The sequence below is a fragment of the Amblyomma maculatum genome, chromosome 6 (genome assembly GCF_055883805.1).
Source record: "Amblyomma maculatum isolate TAMU_Amacu chromosome 6, ASM5588380v1, whole genome shotgun sequence".
NCBI lineage: Eukaryota > Metazoa > Arthropoda > Arachnida > Ixodida > Ixodidae > Amblyomma > Amblyomma maculatum.
Genome location: NC_139349.1, coordinates 172,856,062 through 172,878,809, shown reverse-complemented (window position 1 = coordinate 172,878,809; position 22,748 = coordinate 172,856,062). Strand labels below are relative to the sequence as shown.

At 45.0% G+C, this 22,748-nt stretch overlaps 1 protein-coding gene across 1 annotated transcript in view; it reads left to right on the top strand.

The window, feature by feature from the left end:
• The window catches only part of Orc2 (origin recognition complex subunit 2), a 78,720-nt gene that overhangs the window by 38,753 nt on the left and 17,219 nt on the right, over positions 1–22,748 (top strand). The window contains exon 10 of the mRNA XM_084607672.1: positions 7,542–7,766. Coding sequence (XP_084463798.1) covers positions 7,542–7,766 — 225 coding nt within the window. The remainder of the gene's footprint in view (positions 1–7,541; positions 7,767–22,748) is intronic.

The window sequence follows — 22,748 nt, the reverse complement described above, 5'->3', positions numbered from 1 at the left end:
CTGCTGCCCCCCCCCCCCCCCCCCCCCATTTTAATGACTAGATACAGGCACCCACCGCACTGCGCAGCATCTTGGCACGCTGCCAAGAAATGAGTTGTGGGCTACCAGGGTGGCAGCACGAAATGAAGGGACGCGCTAATGCTTTCTTTCGTTTTTTTTTGCAAATTCTCAGTTCATTCCGTGAGTGAATATGGTAATTTCACCGTAATTTAAATGGTTCTTGTTAGGTTTTTTTTGAGGCCTTTCGATAACTCGAACATCGGATAATTCAAACTTTTCTTCCGGTCCCATGAATTTCGAATTAGCGAACCTCTATGCCTGTAATATCGTCTGAGGCTTATTTTTGTAGACATAGTTGTCACGTAGATATGTGTGGCAGATTTTAACTTTTATTTTTAGAATTGCTAGGCAATAAAGAGAAGGTTCTCATGGAGATATTGCGCTCAATAAACCTTTGCAAACATGTTGACATCCAAAAAATTGTAATGTGATAGTTGCTCAAAAAGTGTACCCACTAGCTTAAAATATAATGCAGTGAAATTCCACGAGTTTTCATGTAATGGGTTACTAAAATAACATGATATGATAGGTAGTAATTCCTCATTGATTCAAAGGATCCGAAGAAAGGCTTGAATTTTGTACAGGTAGCAGTTGCTCCCAACAGCCAAGAATGAGGTAAGTAGGCTTTATCACAGACAGTCTGTAATGAGTGCACAGTTTTGGCACTCTTAAAAGAAAAGCTGTGTCATAAAGGATGGGAACTCGTATTCGGCCAGACACATACCTTGATAAAATCTTGAATGTTCACTCGGGCTCACTTAATAAATTTTGATCAACATGTGGGCTTACTCAAGCTCAGCCTCACAGAACCCATGGCCTCATTCAGACTCACAACTCACTAAAACTCACTCCTGCTCACGACTCGTCTGGGTTCAGTCATTAATTTCGACTGATTACTCGCTTCTACTCACTCATTTTGACTAACGGCTCGCCTGGAGCACTTATTTGAGCTCGTTCATCCTGACTCAAGAGTCATTTGGACTCACTAACTCAGGGGTGGAAGGGCTGCGCCAATTGTGCCATTCTGTGCCAATTTGACTTTTTGCGCCAAGCTGTGCCTAAACAGCAATTTACGCGATAATTGACCATCGGAAGTGTACAACGCCAAATTTAGCCGGTTATTCATCGGTTTGGAAACAGTGGGCGCTCAGTACAAAAGGACGCAGCCGCATCCACATCTAAAACAGTTTGATTTACTCCCAGTGTTAGTCCTGAAGCTGTTATCGCCGCGGCTCTCACGAAAGGCTGGCAGCACAAGCATTTCTGAATTGAAGTTAACAGCAGGTAATCGATTCCACTACTGTTTGTAGTAGCTGTCATTTGTCTATTTTTTTTTCATCAACTTGAGCAGAAATCTTTAGAACCATTGTACTCATAAATAATTCTGGCCAATTGGAAGTTTTGGGGCTAAAAAAAAAGGCTTTAGTTCGACCCCCGTCAATTCAGAACTTCGGATAATTTGAACTAGGATCACGATCCCAGCCGATGCCCATGTGCCTGTGGCGTTTGGCGTTCATTAATTTGGACATGGTTGGGCTCGCTCTTGTTATTTTGGACAGGGAATCGCGTTGAGGCACGACATGCACTGCCAGTGATCACTGAAATAGGCCTCCTCAACCCTGAATTTGCATATAATAGTTGTGCCTAAGGAAATTGTGCGTGCTGTGGCAGGTATAACGATGGTGGGAAGTTCATCATTTCCGAAATCAAGCTTAGTTGCTTACTTTTGGACTCGCTTTGACTTCATGCCATCTCGAGGCTGCGAGTGGGCGCGCGCATCGGACGCTGCTTATGGTGTCACTGCTTTTCTATTTTTAATTTGGGATGGCGTCATGGTGTTTTAAAGCATACACATATATTCTTCACTTGCATCCACATTCTGCCTCCAACTGGTCACACGCACATGCACAGTTTTGCCACATTGCACACTTCGCCTCAATGCTTCACCGTGTGACCGTGCAGTGAAGCATCCTCGAAGCACAAAGGGGCCGTTTTATGCAGAGGTAGCAGAGGTATCAATACTATTGAGCCGCGCTGCAAAAGATTACCGAGGCTTTTACGATTTCGGAGCAATCCTTCCACCTTCCTGACCAACCGGACCTTATGCATAGAGCAAAACTCTTGCGAAACCGAGAAAAACTGCCCTTTTCACTTGAGTCTCATCTCAAATGCAGACAGCTGTCGTGCAGGTGTTCATCAGATTAAATTGCTCTGACGCAAACTGTTCTGAGCAGTCTTTTCGACCCTATTCGATAATGTGAACTTTAGATTCACCCTTTGAGGGTCGAATTTTTTTGAAAACTTCCCCTGATGGTCAAATTACTTTATTGCGAATTTGAAAGTTCAATGTGAGTAAAGCCAAGGAAAAGTTGTCGACAAATATTTGGAACCATATTTTGGTATCAACGTTGCTCCACACTGCAAACTCAGGAACCTCAGGAAACCACAAGGAGAGGGGGATGATAAACAAGAATAAAGATGGAAATGGGTTTCTGTGGCCCCTGCACCTGGAGTGGTCATAAAGATAAAAATCAAGTTTTGAGCTCCTGCCTCCATTGGGATCAGAGGGAAGGGGGCAGGGGGCTTGCCACAGACCAGGCCACAAGCTGCTGCTAGGTATCAGTTCTGTTTATCCCCTTCATAGAAGGGCCCATAAAGATAGAAATCAAGTTTTATGCCTCCCTTGCAATCAGTGGCTGGCCAAACCGAAACCAAAATCATGATAGGGCTGTGGTGTTGCCACAGACCAGGCAACACACTGCAGCTAGGAATCACTTCTGTTTATCTTTGCAAGAAGCCAGTTCAATAAATTTTAAGGGCTTCTTGTAAGTCCTAGGAGGGGGTAGCACCTCCCAGTGAGCATGCATCCTCATTAGGGCATGAAATATCAATTTCAAAAGGATTGAAACCTTACTGGAGATTGAAACCTTACTGGTACAGCAAAAACCTTGCAGGACAGAAAACTGCAGTCGTACATTTACGGCAAAAACCCTCAAAGGGTTAAAGGGACTTTAAAGACAGCCAAAGATGGTATGAAAATCTAATAAACTACATTTGGTGACACTGTCGCCGCATATCCGGCAGCAAAAAATCGAATAATTGCTGAGATATTGCGATAAGAAGTTGAGGTTTTTTTCTTGTTCCCGCGGTCGAATTCAAACTGTGGCCTCCAACTACGTAGTTGGAGTTGAGTGACGCACACTATGACGTAAGCGGAGACTCCGTGATAGCTAGCGAGCCGGCGCGGCCCGCGGCGTCGCATCCCTCAAGGGCCAACTTGGCAACAGCGTACTCGCAATGACGGCCTCAGCCGAAATAAATAAAACGATGAAGACAGTAATTTACCGAGCGATGGGCCCATAAAGGAAGAAAAAAAAAAACATAGAGCGCTTGTAATGCACAATACTTTACATGTTTCTCAAGCTTTTGCGCTCCTTCTTGCAACAAACCGAGCCCTCGGTCATCGCAACGCTTCCTGACATGTTTACATACAAATAAGATTTAGTTACCAGCAAAATAGTGTCCTCGCTGCTGCGCGAGTTCGAATCTTACCGCTTATGGAATTTTTTTTTTTTTTTTTTTACAAATCGATTTTTTTTTTATCTTTTTGTAATGTATTTCTGGTGCTCCGTTATTTTTAGTTTTTACTTTTTACCCGAGCGCAATATATCGACGCTCTCCTTGGTATGAGCGGCACGTATGCCCCTTTTGTTTACGACGCCTGCAAATAGCACGTTGAAGGTCTTGTTGACGCAGTATATGTTGGTCAGATGTGCCATGATTTAGTGAACAATTCAATGATAATGCGTTTTTCCTTCGGTACTTAGCATATGTATGCTTTTCGTGGCGTACGTAGCTGCAGTCAAGCGGTTAGGTCGCAGTCGAAGCGGCAACGGCGGCGATATGTTGGCGCAGAAGTGTGAACGAAGGAGTGTGTCGGCGGTAGCGGATTTCGCTCGTTCGTGCCTCCGAATGCTCAAATGGGAACCATCAAGGCGCATCTGCTGCTCGAAGCTCGTAATTCAGGCGCTGCAGGTTCAAACAAACTATCCGAGTGCGCACGAAATGCCTGAGTCGAAACATAACCAAAACTGAAGTGGGCGCCTGTGGCGCCTCCAAGTATATTTTTGTATTTGCCTTGCAACGTTTACGTTGTATTTTCGCCGTCGATTACGTATGATAAAAGCGTGTTGTCATGTTTGAGAAAAAACGTACTACCGCATTTAAACATACAACGTAATTCGCATTTGTCAGCCTCCGGGATCCCTAGCGCGTCACGTGATTTGTAGTTGCGAGCCTCGGCCGTTTGGCTGTGGTGGCGATACCTGTATTTCTGTTATTCTTCTTTACTACCTTATAACTGCTCTGTTTTCAGTAAGAGTGGTCTTTTTGTAATCAGGAACTGGCATTCTATCGATGCAAACCCACTTCCTTTCTCTCTTTAGTGTCCCTCTAAGAACATTTTTCAGCTTCATTGGAGGCCAAATTAAATACCATATTTTCATGAATCTAAGCATCCTCGATTTAAGCACCTCCCCCATTCTTGCAAAAAAAAGAAAAGAAAAGGAGAAAGATGTTTGCGCGTGACTCTAAGCAGCCTTTATTTTTTTTTTTAAGGTAGAGCATGTACCCAAGGTTGCCGAGATGTGAATAAAGTCACTTAGGCGTGATCTATGGCTTCATGTGTTGTTGGGCTCCGACACTACATGACGCTGAAAACCGGCCAAAAGCGACACTGATAACTCTATAAGTGTGTTGGTACGTGGGCCTGGTGCTGGCGGTGCTCGGCAGATTTCACTCGCATCGCTGGCGTGTGTTGCTTGGATTGATGTCAGTTGTTCAAAAGCCGTAACTGAGGTCAGAATGGGTTTGTAGTGAGATGCCTACAGCTTGAAGTTTAGGCGAAGTGTAATCGCATTTGCCGAAAATGTTTGCCAAGTTTGTTAGCCAAATAAATGATTTAATTCTTGCATCTGTCTAGTCGAGATATCCCTGCAAAAAAACGGAGTGGGAGGGGAAGCAGGGCTCGTTTAGATTTTGCAAATCTAAGCATCCCCTTCCCACCTAACTTTCAGCATCAGTTCAGTTCAGTCGTGTCCGACTCTTTGTGACCCTATGGACCATATCACGCCACGCTTTCTGGTCTCTCGCTATCTTCCTAACATCACATAACTTCATCTGCAGCACCTTGAGGATGCCATCTAACCACCGTGTTTGTTGCCTACCCCTTCTCCTGTGACCGTCAACCTTTCCCAACATCATTGTGACTGGCCATAGGGCTTTCTTGGCAGGAAATACTGGAGTGGATTGCCATTACCTTCTCCAGTGAATCACATTCACTTTCACATTTGTTTCAGCATAGCGATTATGAAAAAATGGGTTTCTTAAAGTTGAGTAAATACGGCAGAACTTAAAGTAGCTGTCAACAGAAAAATGTGCGTACTACCATCAGCGTGCTCCAGAGTGCTCCGAAATAGCCTATAAATTGCTCCAAACATGCTCTAAAATCAGGCTGGCTGCTTCAAAATGAGAATTTTGCTGCTCCCGTGCCTGCTTCAACAAGCTGGAGCCAGCTTCCGCTCCTCATCACTTCATGTGCTGAGCAGTTGCTTTAGCCCGAATAGCCCCGACCAAGGCTATTATCTTTAGGTGGCCGGCTTCGCTTATTTTTGCTTTGGTTTATGATTGTTTTTATGTGAACGATGTAGCACATATCATTTTTACTTTGTTATCAAACACAGTCAATTTAATATTATAGGGTGTCAGCAGACATAACCTATAAATTAGAAATGCCTAACTTGACTAGGCCTTTGTCCACCGTAATGTTATATGTCAGTGGTGACATTCCTCTTGTTCAAAACGCACAAAATACTCCTGGGAGCACACGCAGAAAGCCATTTCACAGATTTCACTCTTACCAAGGGACGTGCCAAGCCACCACGCCCCCTGGTGTCCTTTGTCATAGTAATAAATCTTTCTGTCCCTCCGCTGTCAACAAATGAGGAGAATAGGATGTGCACAGTCATGAAAACACAGACCATGATGTGAAAAAGAGTCCAAACTTACTCGCAACTCAGGTCACAATATGAATGTGAGTCTGTACTCACTCACAACTCAGCTCATGATCTGAATGTGGGCGTGGTTAAGCCCGAGTGATTCCCCCAATCTGTAAGACCAGAATGGTGAGGTTGCTTCTAAACAGAAAACAAAATGACCGGTGACACACCAGTCGCCATCATAAAGTGGCATGCAGCTGGGTTCAATTGGATGATGAATTGGCTGACTGCTGCCGCTGCAAGCTGATAGCGAAGCTCAGAAAGCAAAATTATGCAGCTGTGGTATTTTCTTTTTTTTTTCTACCTGGGGACAGGAGCCTTGGAAGGATTAGACGAACGCAAAAACAGCCGTTGTGATTGTTCGGAATGGGTGATGGGCTTCTTGCCATTCTTATGCAATAGTATATACAGCTCGTTCATTTAAAAAGGCAGCGTCGTGTTGCTGTCGCTGTTACCCATAATCGAGAAAAACCTGTTGGCAAAAATCCTGCGGCATCGGCATTCAGTGACCATCGGAATCCCATTGAGACCTAGTACATCATCACCAAAGCAGGTAGCATCTCCACATCCTAAGTTTGAAGGCAGCTTCCGCAGTGCAAACTTTGCATCTACATTGGGAAGCATCCCCAAGGGCCGCAGGCTACTGTCGTGTCGTACCCTAAGGTAGTGTCCCCCTTGTTTATTTAAACTAAATGTGGTATGTAAGGAAGCTGAGGTAGAGAATTTTGCACAATCCCAAGCCTAGCAGCATCTGAATGTAAAGCGGTACTTGTGACAGGTGACAGAAAAGAAAGCATAGAGGATGGATTTGCACTTTTTTTCTAACAGTTTGAGCTCAATCTTGTGATAATTTGCCCAGGTGTTGTGGTTTCGCCATGAGCAGATTTCTGGCAGTCGGCAGTGTTTGGTCGCTGCCAAATGTCAGGAAATTTTCTAATATTCATTTCTTGAACTGGATATAAATGGAAAGATAAATATTATATTGATATTGGGAATTCCAAATGGTCACACACCCCTGCTTAAAAGCAAAGGATGTGCATTCCGTCTTGTGTCACCTGCATGTTGGCAACAAAAGATGTGTTTCAGCAAATGATATGGCCTGCAATTCCTTTGTGTAGGCAGTGAAATCAAAGTGTCCTTTCATCTTGGCAGCGAAATCAGTCTTTGCTTTCCTGATTAGGGAAGTTTTGCTTTGTTTTGTTAAGGCATAAATGCGCATGTCTCTGTGAGGGAGTTTTTGTCTAGGTGATCGAGGGCACCGTGTTAGCATTGAAGTTCACCTCTCTGATTGAGGTTGCAGACTTACTTGTAAAGGCTTTGCCTCGTGCGGTTGCCTGCTTCTTGCAAAAAGAGTGTTGCTTAAAATTCCAGTCACAAGTTGTTGTGCTTTTTGTGTTCATTATATAAGTTGTTTTTTTGGTGCAGTGTGGAACCAGGAAATGCTGCGAAGGTTTCGTTTCCTGTGGATGAATGCTACAACCTTTGAACCATATGTGCTGGAGTCCAGTTTGGAGCCCCTCAAGAGCTCGGCATCCAACACGCTGAGCTCACTGAAGCACGTATTCTGCAGCTTGACTCCCAACGCACGCAAGATATTCATCCTTATTGCTCAGCATCAACTGGACAATACAGACTCACCAGCATACGCAGGTTTGTTACATTGGCCATACCTAATTGTACATAATTAGCCACAAAGCTGCACCTGTCTCGAATGAGAAAGTGATGCTCTAAGTAGCGTCTGAGTGCAATGTCATCATTCCTGGTACATTGTGAATAAGTGTGCAATGTTAGTCAGGCTTAGTCCTGCTATTGCAAATCCTGTAGTCCTGCTGACACCGTTATCATTTTACTAGGCAAGCTAATTTTGCTTCAAAACAGAGGCTGCAATTATGCTCTCCTGCGCAGTCTATGGCTACTCCGTCTGTAGCACCTTGACTGCATCGTTTCTTTGGAAGTGCTTTTTTTTTCTTTTGGTGGCTTTTATTGATTGCAATGAACGAGATCTAATCGGATTAACTCATGACTCAGATCATGATCTAAATGTGAGCATGAGCGAGCGAACTCATGAGCAGTGGCGTCGTGAGAGGAGTGCGGGGGGTGCAGTCCGTACTGGGTGCAACGCTTGGGGGAGGTGCAGCTGGGCTGTGAGGAAGGGGCGTGGAGCGGAATGAATTATTGTGTAAAGACGTGGAAAGGTGCGCATTGGTGCCCCTGACTGACAAGTGTGATCTTCTCGTAGAACGAAATATCTGTTGTGAGGAGTGCTTGAAAACACATGCCTTAGTTTATGTCAGAGAATCCACGCCATCTTAATGTTTGACCGGGCCTGTGTACGTGCGTGTACCCTGAAAACACCAGCATTAACCCGACAACAATTGGAAACCCCTGAGCGGGAGCGTGTTAGATGACACCCGTCGGCGGCCACGCCGCCGCATCGCTTCTTTTTGTGTATGTGCAGTTCGCTCTCCTTTCCCAAGCGGGCACCGCTGGCCATATCTCTACGGCAGTCTTTTGTCTTGTTCATTTATCTCTTATGCCTTTCTTGCTCCTCGGCCCAGTCACACGTACGTCTGCCTCGCACTTTCAAACTGGCATGGAATGCCTGTTGCTCAGTGGAATGGGAAGTCTGGTCACTATGCGCTGACTATAAAAAAACAAAAAACAAAATCACACGGGTTTAACGCTGCTGAACCGAGTGTGAAGCGAAATTTATGGCCGCGGGCGACCAAGCGTTGCATCGAACACAACCAGCGTTCCGTTGAACATATCAAAGTTTACCGTCGTTTTAGGTGGTGGTGGTAAAGGCGGTTATTGCATATAAACATGGGAGACACTTAAATTTCGCCTGGTATGAAGAGATAGCGTAGGCTACAAGCCCACATATAAAGCCCGGCTTTAACCAAGCCGTATGAACGTGCCTGAGTGGCCTATAGACCGTTTTACCGAAAGCAAGCCAGAGAGAAGGAAAATACTCTCCAACCAGGTTCATTGCGCCGGCCCACTGTTGCCAGTACCGAGTGGGCTGTGCATTCGCACGCTTTATGTATGGCAGAGCGGCCTTGCTCATCAGTATTTTGCCTTTTAAAAGGCTTAAATACATTCATTAGTGCCATTCATGGTGATAACATCATTGGGACAGCAATGCGTGATAGTGGATGGCACAAATATTTAAAGAAATTGAAGACTGATTGCCGAGAGCGTATGCGGGAAACATGCAATGACAGTCCCGAGCGCGGCTTACATGTTTTCGCTTCACCGCTTTCCAGTAGATCCTCGATTAAATCGACTATGAACGTTTTCTGCTAACCGGACAGACTTCGTACCAACGGCGAACTCTCGAATGTGATACCCATTTCACTTCCCCCACCGCCGTAAACATCTATGCCGGACGTGCCTCTCGCAAGCCCCGTGTCAGCGATACGGTGCACACCGTGCGCCAGCGTCAGAAGAGCGTGCTAAAAAGAGCGTGCCAAAAACAAATCTACAAATGTTACTTCAAGAGCGTTGACCTGTACGGTGCTGTTGATAGCAGTGGTAACTGCAATACAAGCAAGTTTCTGCTCATAGGCAGCTGCCGAGCTGCCGCTGCTATGGCGCGGCTCATTGTTTGCTTTTGCGCTGGCTACGCTATATTAAATCGTCGCCGAAATTAAACATATCTTTTTTTTATTACATGAGACAATGGGATTGTATGACAGACTCTTTACTCTAGCGCTGAGCAAATCCAAAGTGCCATCCGATGTGCCCTTGATGCGAATCAGTTTAGGCATAGCGACGACTAGGGAGTAGTGCATGGCGAGAGCGCCATCGTCCGCCACGACAGCGAGCGGCGCGTTTTGCTAAGCTCGAGGCATCCGCTGCTGTGTTTGGAACTTGTCGTTTATTTGCATGGTGCAGCTGAGACCGCTCGTTTTTGGATGTTCAGTTCAACAAAGCATTGCGGAAACACTGCTGCAAAGATGCTATGTGGGGCTGCGCTGCCGTGCAGTCGTGCATGCTCGGAGGCTGAATCGGACATTACTCTACACACAGCTTGTTTTATGTGTGCTTATTGAAAAGTAATATAGCGTAAAAAGTAAGTTGTTGAAATGGTCCAGCTCGATTGTATACGCTCTTCGCACTCCGGCGCGCCAGAGACGCAGACGCCAAGCTTGGTTCGCAATAGCAGCGGTTAGCTTTGTGATCGTGGTGTACGCTGCCCATTTATAACAAGCCTCAAACCCTTGAATGGGATACGAAGGCAGTGAAATATCAAATAGGCACTGTCGAAGGAAAATACAAGACATGAAATGGGGCGCACTTCTCAGTAAATCAGTGCGACGATAATTGAAAAGCATCTCTCGTAGTAAATGCCGCGTTCGAAGCCTGCCGGTACGGTTCATTCACTGTGCGCTTGTGTTTACAGTTACTATTAGAATTGTAAAATATAACTGAAAACAGAGAAATCGTCGTAGTTAACTGTGACTCTCATCATAGTAAAAGTTCAGCCTACGGAAGTGGAGCAGAGTCCTTCGCAGTCACCGTGGCGGACTGATGGGGGCCAACTGCTGGGGACAGTTAACAGCTTCCACCATGCAAAATGGATGGTACGGTTTGATGCCGCACTCAAACAAAACACAAAATAGTACCACGATGGCAGAAAGCTTCCACGAGCAGCGTGCAGTAGCCTTTGTACACTGCCGCTACCACAGAACCAACGGCATACGTACATCCCAAGATGGCGTCGGGCGGAATCAGCGCGGACTTTCCCTGTTTGGTTCATACTTGGCGCCACCGTAAAATGAAGATGGCTGCGCCCAGGCATCGAAACTGAAATGGTCTATAGGGTTAACATGAATACGAGGGTCCTGGCAGGCTAATTCTTACATAACCGTCCCATGTGAAACGAGAGACCCAAGTTGGCAGCTCCTGCCATGGTGCTATGCCGACGGCTTGAAAACCTACAGTAGTGTAACTTTCGCTACAAAATAATAATGAGAAGGAGGGCACCTTTAGCAAGGCCAGATGCTTTAAAGGGGAGCTGAGATTGAGTGTACCGAAAAGTGCTCACATAGCGCATTTTGCGGTTCTTACCTTTTTTCTCTGAAAAAGGTGGTTATTGTTAAAATGAGAAACGCAACTGAAAGCGTTAAAAATAATGAGCCTGTAGACTCCCACCGTCTCCCAGCTCCAAAAAGCCGTTTTGCGCTTAATATTTTTGGTTGGTATGGCATTGATGCGCGTTGGTAACTTTGCAGTCTGGATGCAGAAGTCAGCTTGCACCTTTTTGGAGGAAAGGAGAGGCGAAAAGTTGAGTGTAGAGAATGCAAAGTAAAAGGCTTTCACCTATGCATGTGGCATGTGAAAGGCTCTGCTCTGGACCTAAGTACAGCGCGTGGTCTCATACTGGGCAATCACCTGTCTTAAGCTGCTTGCTCAGTGAATTTCCTTGCAACTTAGACGCGCTAGGATTTCTATCTTTTTTTGGAAATATGGGCTTTTTGTGTGATGTTTTGCTGAAATATTAGTCGCGGGTCATGATCGCTGCGAAGGCTGCTTATTAAGTATTAAAAAAAAACAATGCTGCTTCACTTTTACTGCACGTTTGGGTGCAGAGCGAACTTGACTTCAAAGCAAACCATGAGGACAAGAGGTAGAAAGGAAGTTGCGAACGCAGGGATGGAAACGGCAGAGGAGAAGAAAGGGGGGAGGGGGGGGGGGGGCAGAATACAGGGCCAGAATGGCGCGACTGCTTCTAAACAGAAAACTTCTTTTTTTTTTTTTTTTTTTCATTGACAAATTATGTGTCGGAGTGTGTGTGCTACCATTGCTTTGTACAAGGGGGCACGGTCCCTGTCAAGCCGCTAACTGGCTTTTTGACTTTGCCGTCCAGCATCAATGGTGTTGAATAAATTTTGATTCCAACCTCACCTGACGTGTAAAAGAGATATCGCCACAAAGTCACTGATTGCCTCCAGGGAATGGCATGCTGGGTGTCATCATCCTAGAAAAGGAAACTAACTTTGGTAGCTATTCAGTTTGTTCATTGCACAACCTGGAACTTTGTTTAAGGGGGGACACGGCTCTTTGGCACCGAAAATCGGCCTGAAAATCGGATTTTCAATTTTTTCATTTTCGTATTCCTCGCACCATTCCGCATCTGCACGCAAATTTTCATCCTTATACCCCGCGTATTTATGAAGTTATAGCGATTAAAAAATGCAGTACCACACCCACTGCCCTTTAAATTGTGGACAAACGACACCCAATTTCGATCGCCCGGCGCATGAGAACTACGCGCTCCACCGCGGCGATTTTGGTCTCGTTCGAAAGCGCGCGCTTTCGGCTTATTTTTTCTTTCGGAAAGCAACCCTGTGCGCTCCGCCTTCCCCATAAAAAACAAACAAAAAGATAGCATGCAGCGCGCGCTACTATTGGCCGGTTAAGGCACGTGATCAAAATGGCGTCGTTTGGTTGGTTCCGGCAAGCTAGCCCTGAAATGCGGACTCCCAGTGACGCCATTTTGTCTTTCTGCCGACCACGCTAGTGCAACGCGAGAGTCATGCCAGGCGCGAAGAAGTACCGCTCTTTGCACAAGTTCGGGCGAAAGCAACCAAAGAAACGCGTTAAGAATGCGACTTCGTTGCATACTGTGCAAGAAGCAAGTGCCAGTGCTGCGGGATTGTGTGACGATCACGTTGCGGGCGGCGACGCTTCTCCGATTCCGCTGGACAACGGCGCCGTTCTTCGTGCCGACTGCAGTCGTGTACGTATTGATACCGCGCCTGTCACTAACAGTGACATAACTCAAGTGAGTGCCCGTGAGCAGGCTACGCTTGATAGACTGGTATCGACGCCGGCGACGGCACGAAAGACCGCGCTGTTCGCCGATGCAAGTGGTGCGTCCGCAGAGTCAGATGCGGACGGAACAGCCTCCTATGCGGTAATTGACCTCAGCATTGTGAATATCCTTCTGGATGCCGTGCGGTGCAAAACGTGTCGTGGATGCGTGCGTTTAATTACCAGCGACCGGAGCTATGGCCTCGCCGTAAAACTGATCGTGCTGTGCGACAACTGCGGTGAGATTGCGGCCGAGTGGAACTCGCGGAGGGTTGACGGTGAGAAAAGGTGCAATCCTTTTGAGCTGAATATTCTGGCTAGTCGAGCAATGCTGTCGACCGGTAACGGCCAGACAGCAATGAACGATATCTTTTCGGCGATGGGGTTGCCGCGGCGCGGGATGCACAACAAGACGTTTCAACGGCATCTGAAGAACACACTGCAACCCGCTGCTACCCGAGCCGCCACGACCGCTATGGCACAAGCCGCGCAGGCAGTGGCGAAGGTCTACGATGACTTGTGTTTTGGGCATAGGGGGAACATTGCCGTGTGCTACGACGGCACATGGATGACGCGCGGACACTCATCACATATAGGCGTCGGTGCCGTGGTGGAACTCTTCACTGGTTACGTGCTTGATTATGTGGTGTTGTCAAACTTTTGTCTGGGCTGCGAAATTGGTCCCAAGCCAAACACTGACGGCTACGAACTTTGGAAATCACGCCACCAGTGCCAAAAAAACACCAACTCCAAGGCTGGTCAAATGGAAGTAGAGGCTGGCAAAATTCTGTTTGAAAGATCTCTGCAGCGCCACAACATGCGCTACACAACCATGCTATGCGATGGGGACAGTCGCACGTTCAGTGCTCTTATTTATTTATTTATTTATTTATTTATTCAATACTGCAGGCCTTTACGGCCCAAGCAGGAGGGGCATACAAATGACATCAGCGTATAGAACGAAGATAACAAATAATAATTTCAAAACACTTGTTCTATGGGCAGTAGAACATGAGCAAAACAAGGACTAAACGAAATGCAAACCGAGCTCTTCATTTGGGAAAGTGAAACATAAACAACAGAAGTAAGCCAATGAATGAAATGAAATGTGAAACTTGCAGTAAGGCAAAAACACTATCAGTTTGGGCAACCAAAAAGCAGACAAGAAAATATTCAAGAGCAATTCAAGGTTTCAATTGAATCAACACTGGCTAGAAGAGGCAGAGGTAAGTTGTTCCAATCTGTTATCGTGCGAGGAAAAAAAGAATATTTAAAAACATTAGTTTTGGTGCTGTATGGCGTTAGAGAGTCATCGTGTCGATGTCGTGTTCGGCGTGCAGTAAGTGGTGTTATGTACGGATCAGGAGTTAGAGCAAGAAGGTTATTTTTAAGAAGGAACAAATTTTAAGCGCTGAATTTTTCTTCTCAGTTCCAGTGTCGGTATACCATGTTGTTTCATTAGTGCTGTCGGGGAATCAGTTGTACGGTACTTCGAAAAAATAAACCTGACTGCCTTACGCTGGATTCTTTCGACAGCGTCAATGTTAGATTTGGTATAAGGGTCCCATACTACGCATGCATATTCAAGTTTTGGTCTTATTAATGATGTATAAGCTAAAAGTTTAGTTTCGGCGGGGCATGTTTCAATTTATGACGGAGAAGGCAAAGTTTCCGAAAAGCTGTGTCACATACGTTAGTTATGTGAGTGTTCCAGTTTAGGCTGTTTGTTAGTGTGACGCCAAGATATTTATACTCGCTGACTTCGGTTAGTGGTTCTGTCCCGAGGGCATAGGGAAAAGAAAGGTTATTAAGTTTCTTGGTTATTTTCATATACACTGTTTTGTCAGCGTTCAATTGCATATCCCAACAATGACACCAGGAAAGAATATTTTGTAGATTATTGTTAAGAGTTATCTGGTCATCCTCGCTTGACACTTCCCTGAACAGCACGCAGTCGTCTGCAAACAATCGTATTTGGACGGGTTCGGTAGTAACGCTCACAATGTCATTAATATATATTAAAAACAACAGTGGTCCTAGCACACTGCCCTGAGGAACGCCGGAAGTAACTGGAAGTTCATGGGAGTAGTACGTATCAATATTAACAAACTGTCTACGATCAGTGACATACGCAGCAACCCAGTTAATAATGAAAGGAGGAAGGTTAATCATTTTAAGTTTTTCAATAAGCTTACAGTGTGAAACAAGGTCAAAGGCTTTCCTGAAGTCTAAAAAAATAACGTCCACCTGGCCGGATTTGTCTAAAATTCTAGCAAGGGAATGGATTACCGTTGTTAATTGTGTCACCGTAGAAAATCCTTTACGAAAACCATGCTGCGCAGGTGAAAGTATATTGTTGTCCTCCAGAAAATCTCTGATGAAGTTGGCTATGGCGTGTTCAAGCATCTTACAACAAGATGATGTTAACGAAATTGGTCGGTAGTTAGTAATCATTGTGGGGTCTCCCTTCTTAGGCACTGGTACTACACGTGCCGTTCGCCAGTCAGGGGGAAGGGCTGCAGTGGACAGTGACGCACCGAAAATAATTACCAGAAAGTGTGACAGCATTTCTGCGTATCGGCGCAGAAAAACATTCGGTATGTTATCCGGTCCTGGGGTAGATTTTGTTTTTAGATTAAGGATCATAGAAAGCACACCTTGAGCGGATACAAATTCAGGAGATACATTTGATAAAGGTGAAAAGGGAAGTGCAAGCTCTTCTGAGTTAATAAACACACTGTGGAAGAATGCATTAAAGTGTTCGACGATACTCTGCTTTTCGACAACGGGAATGCCATCTTTAATTATTTGATCCACTGCCTTGTTCTTTTTGCTCAGAAATTTCCAGAATTTTTCTGGAGCCGTACGAATAAAGTACGGCAAAGTGTTATTAAAATAATGGCGTTTGGCATGCCCAATTGACGAGCTCAGCGTAGCTTGCAAGTTCTGTACTGTAGTTCGTGAGGCATTCCGTCGTCTTAAGCGTTTTATTTTTCTTTTCAAGTGAATGACTTCACGCGTTATCCAAGGGTTTTCATTTCCTGTTTTCTTTGTTTTCGTTGGAACGAAATTTTCGATGCAATAAGTGCAGATTTTTTTGAACTTGTCCCAAAGTTCTACTACATTGCTTCCTTGAAAGTTGCTTAGGTGTAAATCGAGGTAATCTAACACGCTTTCGTCTCTGGCACGTGTGAAGTCCTTCACTTGTACAGTTTTTGCCTTCTTAGCGGTACATTTTTTTAAATGACACGAATAGTACACCATCTCATGATCAGACATTCCATGTTCAATTGATACTGAAAAATGCTCGATTGTTTTGCTCACGAAGACAAGATCAAGCATTGATGATGAAGAACCATGCACTCGCGTTGGTAAGTTGACAACTTGGTGCAAATTGTGGCATAAGATTATTTCACGCATATAATTAACATGAGTGCTAAATTCACCACTAGAAGAACAATGTTCCCAGTTAACTCCTGGAAGATTAAAGTCCCCCACTAAAAAAATTTTTTTATGTACGAATGAATTGACATGCTCACGTAAATCACACAGGAATTGGGGTGGTGAGCCAGGCGCTCGATAAACGGCAAATAGCAAGAATGAATGTCCATAGTAAGAAATCTTTAGGCTAATAGTTTCAATGTTATCAGCCTGACACAAGAGAGTTGCTGATAAGTTTTGCTTTACCAGCACAGCCACCCCGCCTCCCCTCGTTGATCTGTCACGACGGAAAACACTGTAAGATGGTGGAAAGACGTCTTCATCATCTATGCCACTGTGTAGCCAAGTTTCGGTCAAAACAACGATGTGCGGGTTGTAACCTAAGATAATAGCCTCTAACTGATCACTTTTGTTAACAATGCTGCGTGCATTTATATTTAATATGCGCATATCTTTCGTATCATGCCGGAGAAGTCAGTCTTGTTTAGCACTGTTATATTTACCAATTTTTTGCCTACAGTTGTTAGCGTCATCCCAGATGTAAAGGTCGTTGTCGACTCGAAGTTTCTCGTTGATTAGTTGAACTTTTCTTTTGTGCTCCCTTTCCTCTGAAGTACTGTCCCACAAAAGCTTACGCTTCCTGAGCGTGTTTCGTGAGTAATCGTTTTGAACAGAAGTATTAGAACCTTTGAGTTTGAAAGCATTTTGCATGATACTTTTCTTTTCTTCGTAATCTTGAAAATATAAAATTACTGGCCGCGTTTTATCCCTCTTGCCGATCCGATGTATTCGGGCTACAGACTTGCACGTGATTTGTAACTTGGTAGAAAATATATCAGTTAGAACTTTACGACGCAGTACAGCCTCTGTCTCTTCTGGTTCCTCTGGTACCCCAAAAACCAGTAAATTCGAGCGTCTACTTTTATCCTCCAAATCCGTAATTTTCGCTTCTAAGGCTTTAACCGTGCTTTCAAGTGCTTCTACGCGCGCGGCTTGTTTCTCCATTTCTGTAAATCGAGTCTCCCAGTCCGCCAGACGTGTTTCCATGCTAGTTTGTTGTATACGAAGTGCTGCAACATCCTCAATTAATTTATTCTGTCCCAAAAGCAGTTTTTCAAGTAGTTCATTTGTGCTGGAACCTTCCGTGTCAGGTCCGGGATTCAACTCGATATCTCCGCTCAAGAGGAGCAAGCATACGCAGTACACGTCATACACCATTAATACAGCTTGCTGTGGGCACGGCAAGACCAAAAGACAACGGTTGTCGCTTTTAACAGAGCTGTAGTAAGCACTAACCTGCACAAGGCAGAAGAATGGTCTGTTAGGCCACATGGTCGCTCTCGGTCCGCCGTGCCCACTGAAGTCGAAGGCTTGAAGCTGCTCTTTTATATCCCAAAGCGACGAGGTCACGTGTCGTGATGGTGGCGCTGTCGGTGCATCACGGAACAGTAAAGGTATCGCCAAAGGAAGAAGAGAGCTTCGGTTCCTTGATAATCTTGACGCAGCCGCAGATCGTGGATCAGCAACTGCATCTGGCAGGTTTTGAAGGTCGATCTGCCCGTCAGCTTGGTTGATTTGCTTTCCGACGAGACCAAAAGCAAGGACCTGCACAAGGCAGAAGAATGGTCTGTTAGGCCACATGGTCGCTCTCGGTCCGCCGTGCCCACTGAAGTCGAAGGCTTGAAGCTGCTCTTTTATATCCCAAAGCGACGAGGTCACGTGTCGTGATGGTGGCGCTGTCGGTGCATCACGGAACAGTAAAGGTATCGCCAAAGGAAGAAGAGAGCTTCGGTTCCTTGATAATCTTGACGCAGCCGCAGATCGTGGATCAGCAACTGCATCTGGCAGGTTTTGAAGGTCGATCTGCCCGTCAGCTTGGTTGATTTGCTTTCCGACGAGACCAAAAGCAAGGACCTGCACAAGGCAGAAGAATGGTCTGTTAGGCCACATGGTCGCTCTCGGTCCGCCGTGCCCACAAAGATGCTGCAATCTATGGCTACATTGAAATAGTCAAAGAGGACTGCATAAATCACGTGCACAAGCGTATGGGAGCAGCTTTGCGCAACCTCTTGCAGAGACACAAGGGTGCAGGGAAGCAAAGTCTTGGCGGCAGAGGAAGGCTGACAGCTGATCTAGTTGACAAGCTGGCAATATATTATGGCCGAGCGCTTCGATCAAATGTAGGTGATGTGGATGCCATGCAGCGAGCTGTGATGGTGACATATTACCACATCACATCTACTGATGACTGCCCCAAACACAGTTTGTGTCCTACCGGTGAGAAGTCATGGTGCCGCCACAACGCTGCAAAGGCAAAAGAGGAGCCTGCACCAAAGCACAATTACAGTCTGCCAAGAGATGTGGCTGATGCTCTTTTGCCTGTTTATAGTCGTTTATCAGAGAAGAGCCTGCTGCAGAGGTGCATTCGGGGGAAGACCCAGAACTCGAACGAAAGCTTCCACTCGGTCATCTGGACCTTGATCCACAAAGAGCGGCACTCATCACTGTTTGCTGTGGAAGCAGCCACAGCAGAAGCTGTGCTGCGCTTCAATGCCGGCTGCAAGCATACAGCAGCAGCAATTCTGCAAGAATGCAGTACAAATGTGACAGCAACTGGGTCCAGGAGAGCTGAAGAAAAGGACTTGCACCGTAGCGTACGTTCTGCAAAGAAGCGGCCGGCTTCGCTTGGCGTTGCTAAAACAGAAAAAAGAAAACACCGCGACAGCATGCACCCCGACTATGCTCCTGGTGCATTTTAATAGCATGAGGTCTTTGAGGTTGCCCTTCCTGATTAAATGCCGTGAGGCTTGAGTGCTTCCGACAATCCCCCAATTTTGGTAGTGTTGCATTTTTTAAAGATCAATATCTCTGGTCCTGTTCTTGTTATTGCTTTAAAAAATTTTTTTCTAGAAAGGGAATCCTGCGAGTCTCATGAAACCAAGGTAAATGCAGTGACGACAAAAGAAAATTTGCTGAGAAGGTTATGTTGTCTTCGGTACCCAAATGGAATTTTCCTTTCAAGCGTTTCCTATTGCGTAACTTTGGCTCAAATTGGCATAGGCCATTAATTTTCGCTTCAGATCACTTTCCACCTGTTTCTGATCTTGTTGACATATCAATCATTGACATAATTTACACCTACATGCTGTGAAGTGTTTTTCCTCGTTTTCTCAAAACTGCAATTTTGAGGGTGCTGCAATTTTGGAGGAGAGATATCTCTTAGTCTATTTGTGCTATAGCTCTCATTCTTGTCTTGTTAGAAAGAGAAAACCTTCGACAGTGCCGTAGGACAAAAATATGTACAGTTATTATGCGGCAACATTTACAGAATTAATTATCAATCTTAGGTGCCAACCTGGGCTTTTATTCATAAAAGTTTGACTTATTGTAACTTTGGTTCAAATTCTTCTACCACGTTAATTCATGACTAGCGGCACTCTATGATCCTTCTAGATCACTCTGGCAGGGCTATTCTCCTCATGCCATAAAGTGTTTAGTAATTAACTCACCTACAAACGAAGAACATGAATTAGGTAATATTTTGAAAGCTATTTCATCTACAAGAAAACTAATCAGATATTTGAAATCAGCATGCAAAAGTACATTAATGGTGCAAGTTTCAGTCAGATCCACCCATAAATAAGGAAAAAAGTTTTAAGAGGGGTGTCCCCCCTTAAGAAGCTGACAGGTGTCGCAACTCTCCTCCTAACCTCATGCAACGAACAGGAAGAGAAGAAAAGAAGAAGAAGCGGACGCTTGTCAATGGTTCCTTGTTCAAAACACCGACCCTTTTCAGACATCGCTCGCACTTTCTTTTGACATTTTTTTTTTCTGGCTAAATAATTTGTGTGGGTGTCAAGAAAGCCAATTAAGTTTGCATCACAGGACATCAGTGGCAATATTTTTACAAGCACTTATGAAACTTTTGCATAGAAGGTAGCTGGAAATTAGAACATCAAAACGCCAGGATTTGTTAGGCTCAAGGGACCAGCTGATCACTTTGATATTTTTTTCCTTAGGCAATGACACACATGACACTGGAAGCACAGAAAGGAAAGAAGTTATTATTGGTGACAAAATTGCTTGCACCAGTCGGTTGGAAAGACACGCTTCTGCACTCGCTGCTTTAGGGATTAGTTTTTAGTATGTTTGCTAGAGATTATGATAGATTACCCCAGTTGTACTATGCAGAGTGCTAAACTCATCTGAAACAACAAAAATCTGCTAGCTGTTGTTCATTCTTGGAAGAAGCTGGCAAATCACAGCATCTGGAAGGATTGAAAACATGTTGTTGTACCTTGGTATGTTGTCCCTGCTAACTGGGCCAAATCATCGCACTTCTGTAGTCATCGTTGATCCTGCGTTGCTTGTGGTGGCGGATGTGTGGCACACACAGATAACTGTCACTCAGAGAAAGCATGCAAAAGGAGCCAACATTCCACGAAAGCATGTCAGGTATACCAGGAAGTTGCCGCTGTTTTGTTGTTGTTGTTGTCAATAGAATGGGGAGGTGGCTGAACGTCATCTTGGGCAGCAAACAATTGAAGCTAATAGAAAATTTCTCAACGTTCACATGCAGTTCTATACCAGCTGAGCTAAGGCATCAGCCATCTTCAGAGGACGTTTGTGCCTAGTTAGGTCTGCTGTAGATTCCGAGTGTTTGCTGGTGCCTCGACCCAGATAGTGGTGACATATGACACACCCTTTTAAAACTTGAATGCCATATAAATCAGGGTTGAAAGATGGAAGAGGTTGTTGTGTCAAAATTCTCCCTGTGTTACATGTCAGAGTCAAAAGTATTGCTCTGCTGTGACATGGACTGGAATACAGAAGATGATGGGCACACTTGTTTGGTTGCTTTATTTCCTCCACACAGTTGTACAGCTGCACTTAGTGGAACAAAAACATTGTGCGCAACATGTCCCGAAAAGGGCAACGAAGAAGCCATTTCAGATTGCCCACTTTCCAGGAGGCCAAAAAAAGAAAAGGCCTGCAGCTCCTTGCTTTGGAATGAGCATGAGAAAAGTTAGGGAGGCACTTAAGCTTCACCTTGATGACTCCCGTCTGTGCCTTCTCTTACAGATTCTCGTTTGCAACATGCACTTTGCTAATAGATTAACACCACTAGTCTCATGATTTGTGCCCCTATTATCTCGTATGTATTATTAGTATACAGTTGTTACCTACCACATTATGTGAAAGACCACCTGACATAGATAAGGGCCTGCTTTCGATCTCACCAGCAGTATTTATTTATTGATACCTCAAGGGCCCCATTAAAGGACTTTACATGAGGGGTGGGCTTGTGTGAGGCGATAAATGGTGACGGGCTAGCGTTATACATAGCTTTGAGGAGACAGCTTTCTCAATGGCAGCCTTGAAGCGTACAGGATCACCGACGAGTGCCAGGTGGTTGGGAAGACCATTGCAGTCGTAAGCGGTGCGCACGAAGAAAGACTCATGAAACGTAGTTGTACGGACATGTGGTGGAATGACGCTGTTAGGATGGCCTGTGCGAGGTGTTCAAGGCACTCATTGGATGAGTTGACTGTCACGAGGTAATGCATAAAAGCACTTACGATAAAGGCAGAGGTGTGAATTTCGGCGACGAGAAGCGAGAGCAGGAAGTTCCAACTGAGATTTCATGGCGGTGATGATGGAAGTGTATGAGTAGTTCGAAAGAATGAAATGGGTGGCATGGTTTTGAACAGATTCAAGAGCTTTAGTGAGGTTAGAATGGTGTGGATCAAAGATAGCACTGGCATATTCGAGTTGAGGTCGCACAAGTGTTTTGTAAGCTAATAGTTTTACACAAGAAGGTGTCACTGGCAGGTTACGGCAGAGGTATCCAACAGTTCGATTAGAGGAATCAAGTACGTGGTTTACATGGCAAGACCATGTTCAATCATAAGTGAGATGAACACCAATGTATTTAAACTAATTGGTTGAAGCAATAGTGCTACAGTTGAACCTGGATGTAACGAAGCTCTATGACACGAATTCCTGAATTTAACGAAGTTTTTAAATTCCCCAATGCCACACCCATTGAAGCCAATGTAATTTCTACCTCTATGTAACGAAGGCGTCGCGGCAGTCAACCTTGATGTAACGAACGCGCGAAGCTGATCAGTCATTATTTTTCGAGCTTTTACTGAAAATGTGGCCGAAGAAATGCATTAATTTAGTGAATATTAGAACTCTAAGAAGCCAGCAGCTACGTGAACGCCTGTAATCACAGAAATCAAGCAAAATTGGTGATGATAATAGTATTACCTTCTAGCGCCACTCCGTGGCTAACGCAGCAGCCTCCTCAGGCGTTGGTAGTGTAGTGCAACACCAGGTGGCATTAGTGGCTGCAGTTGATTTCTTTTT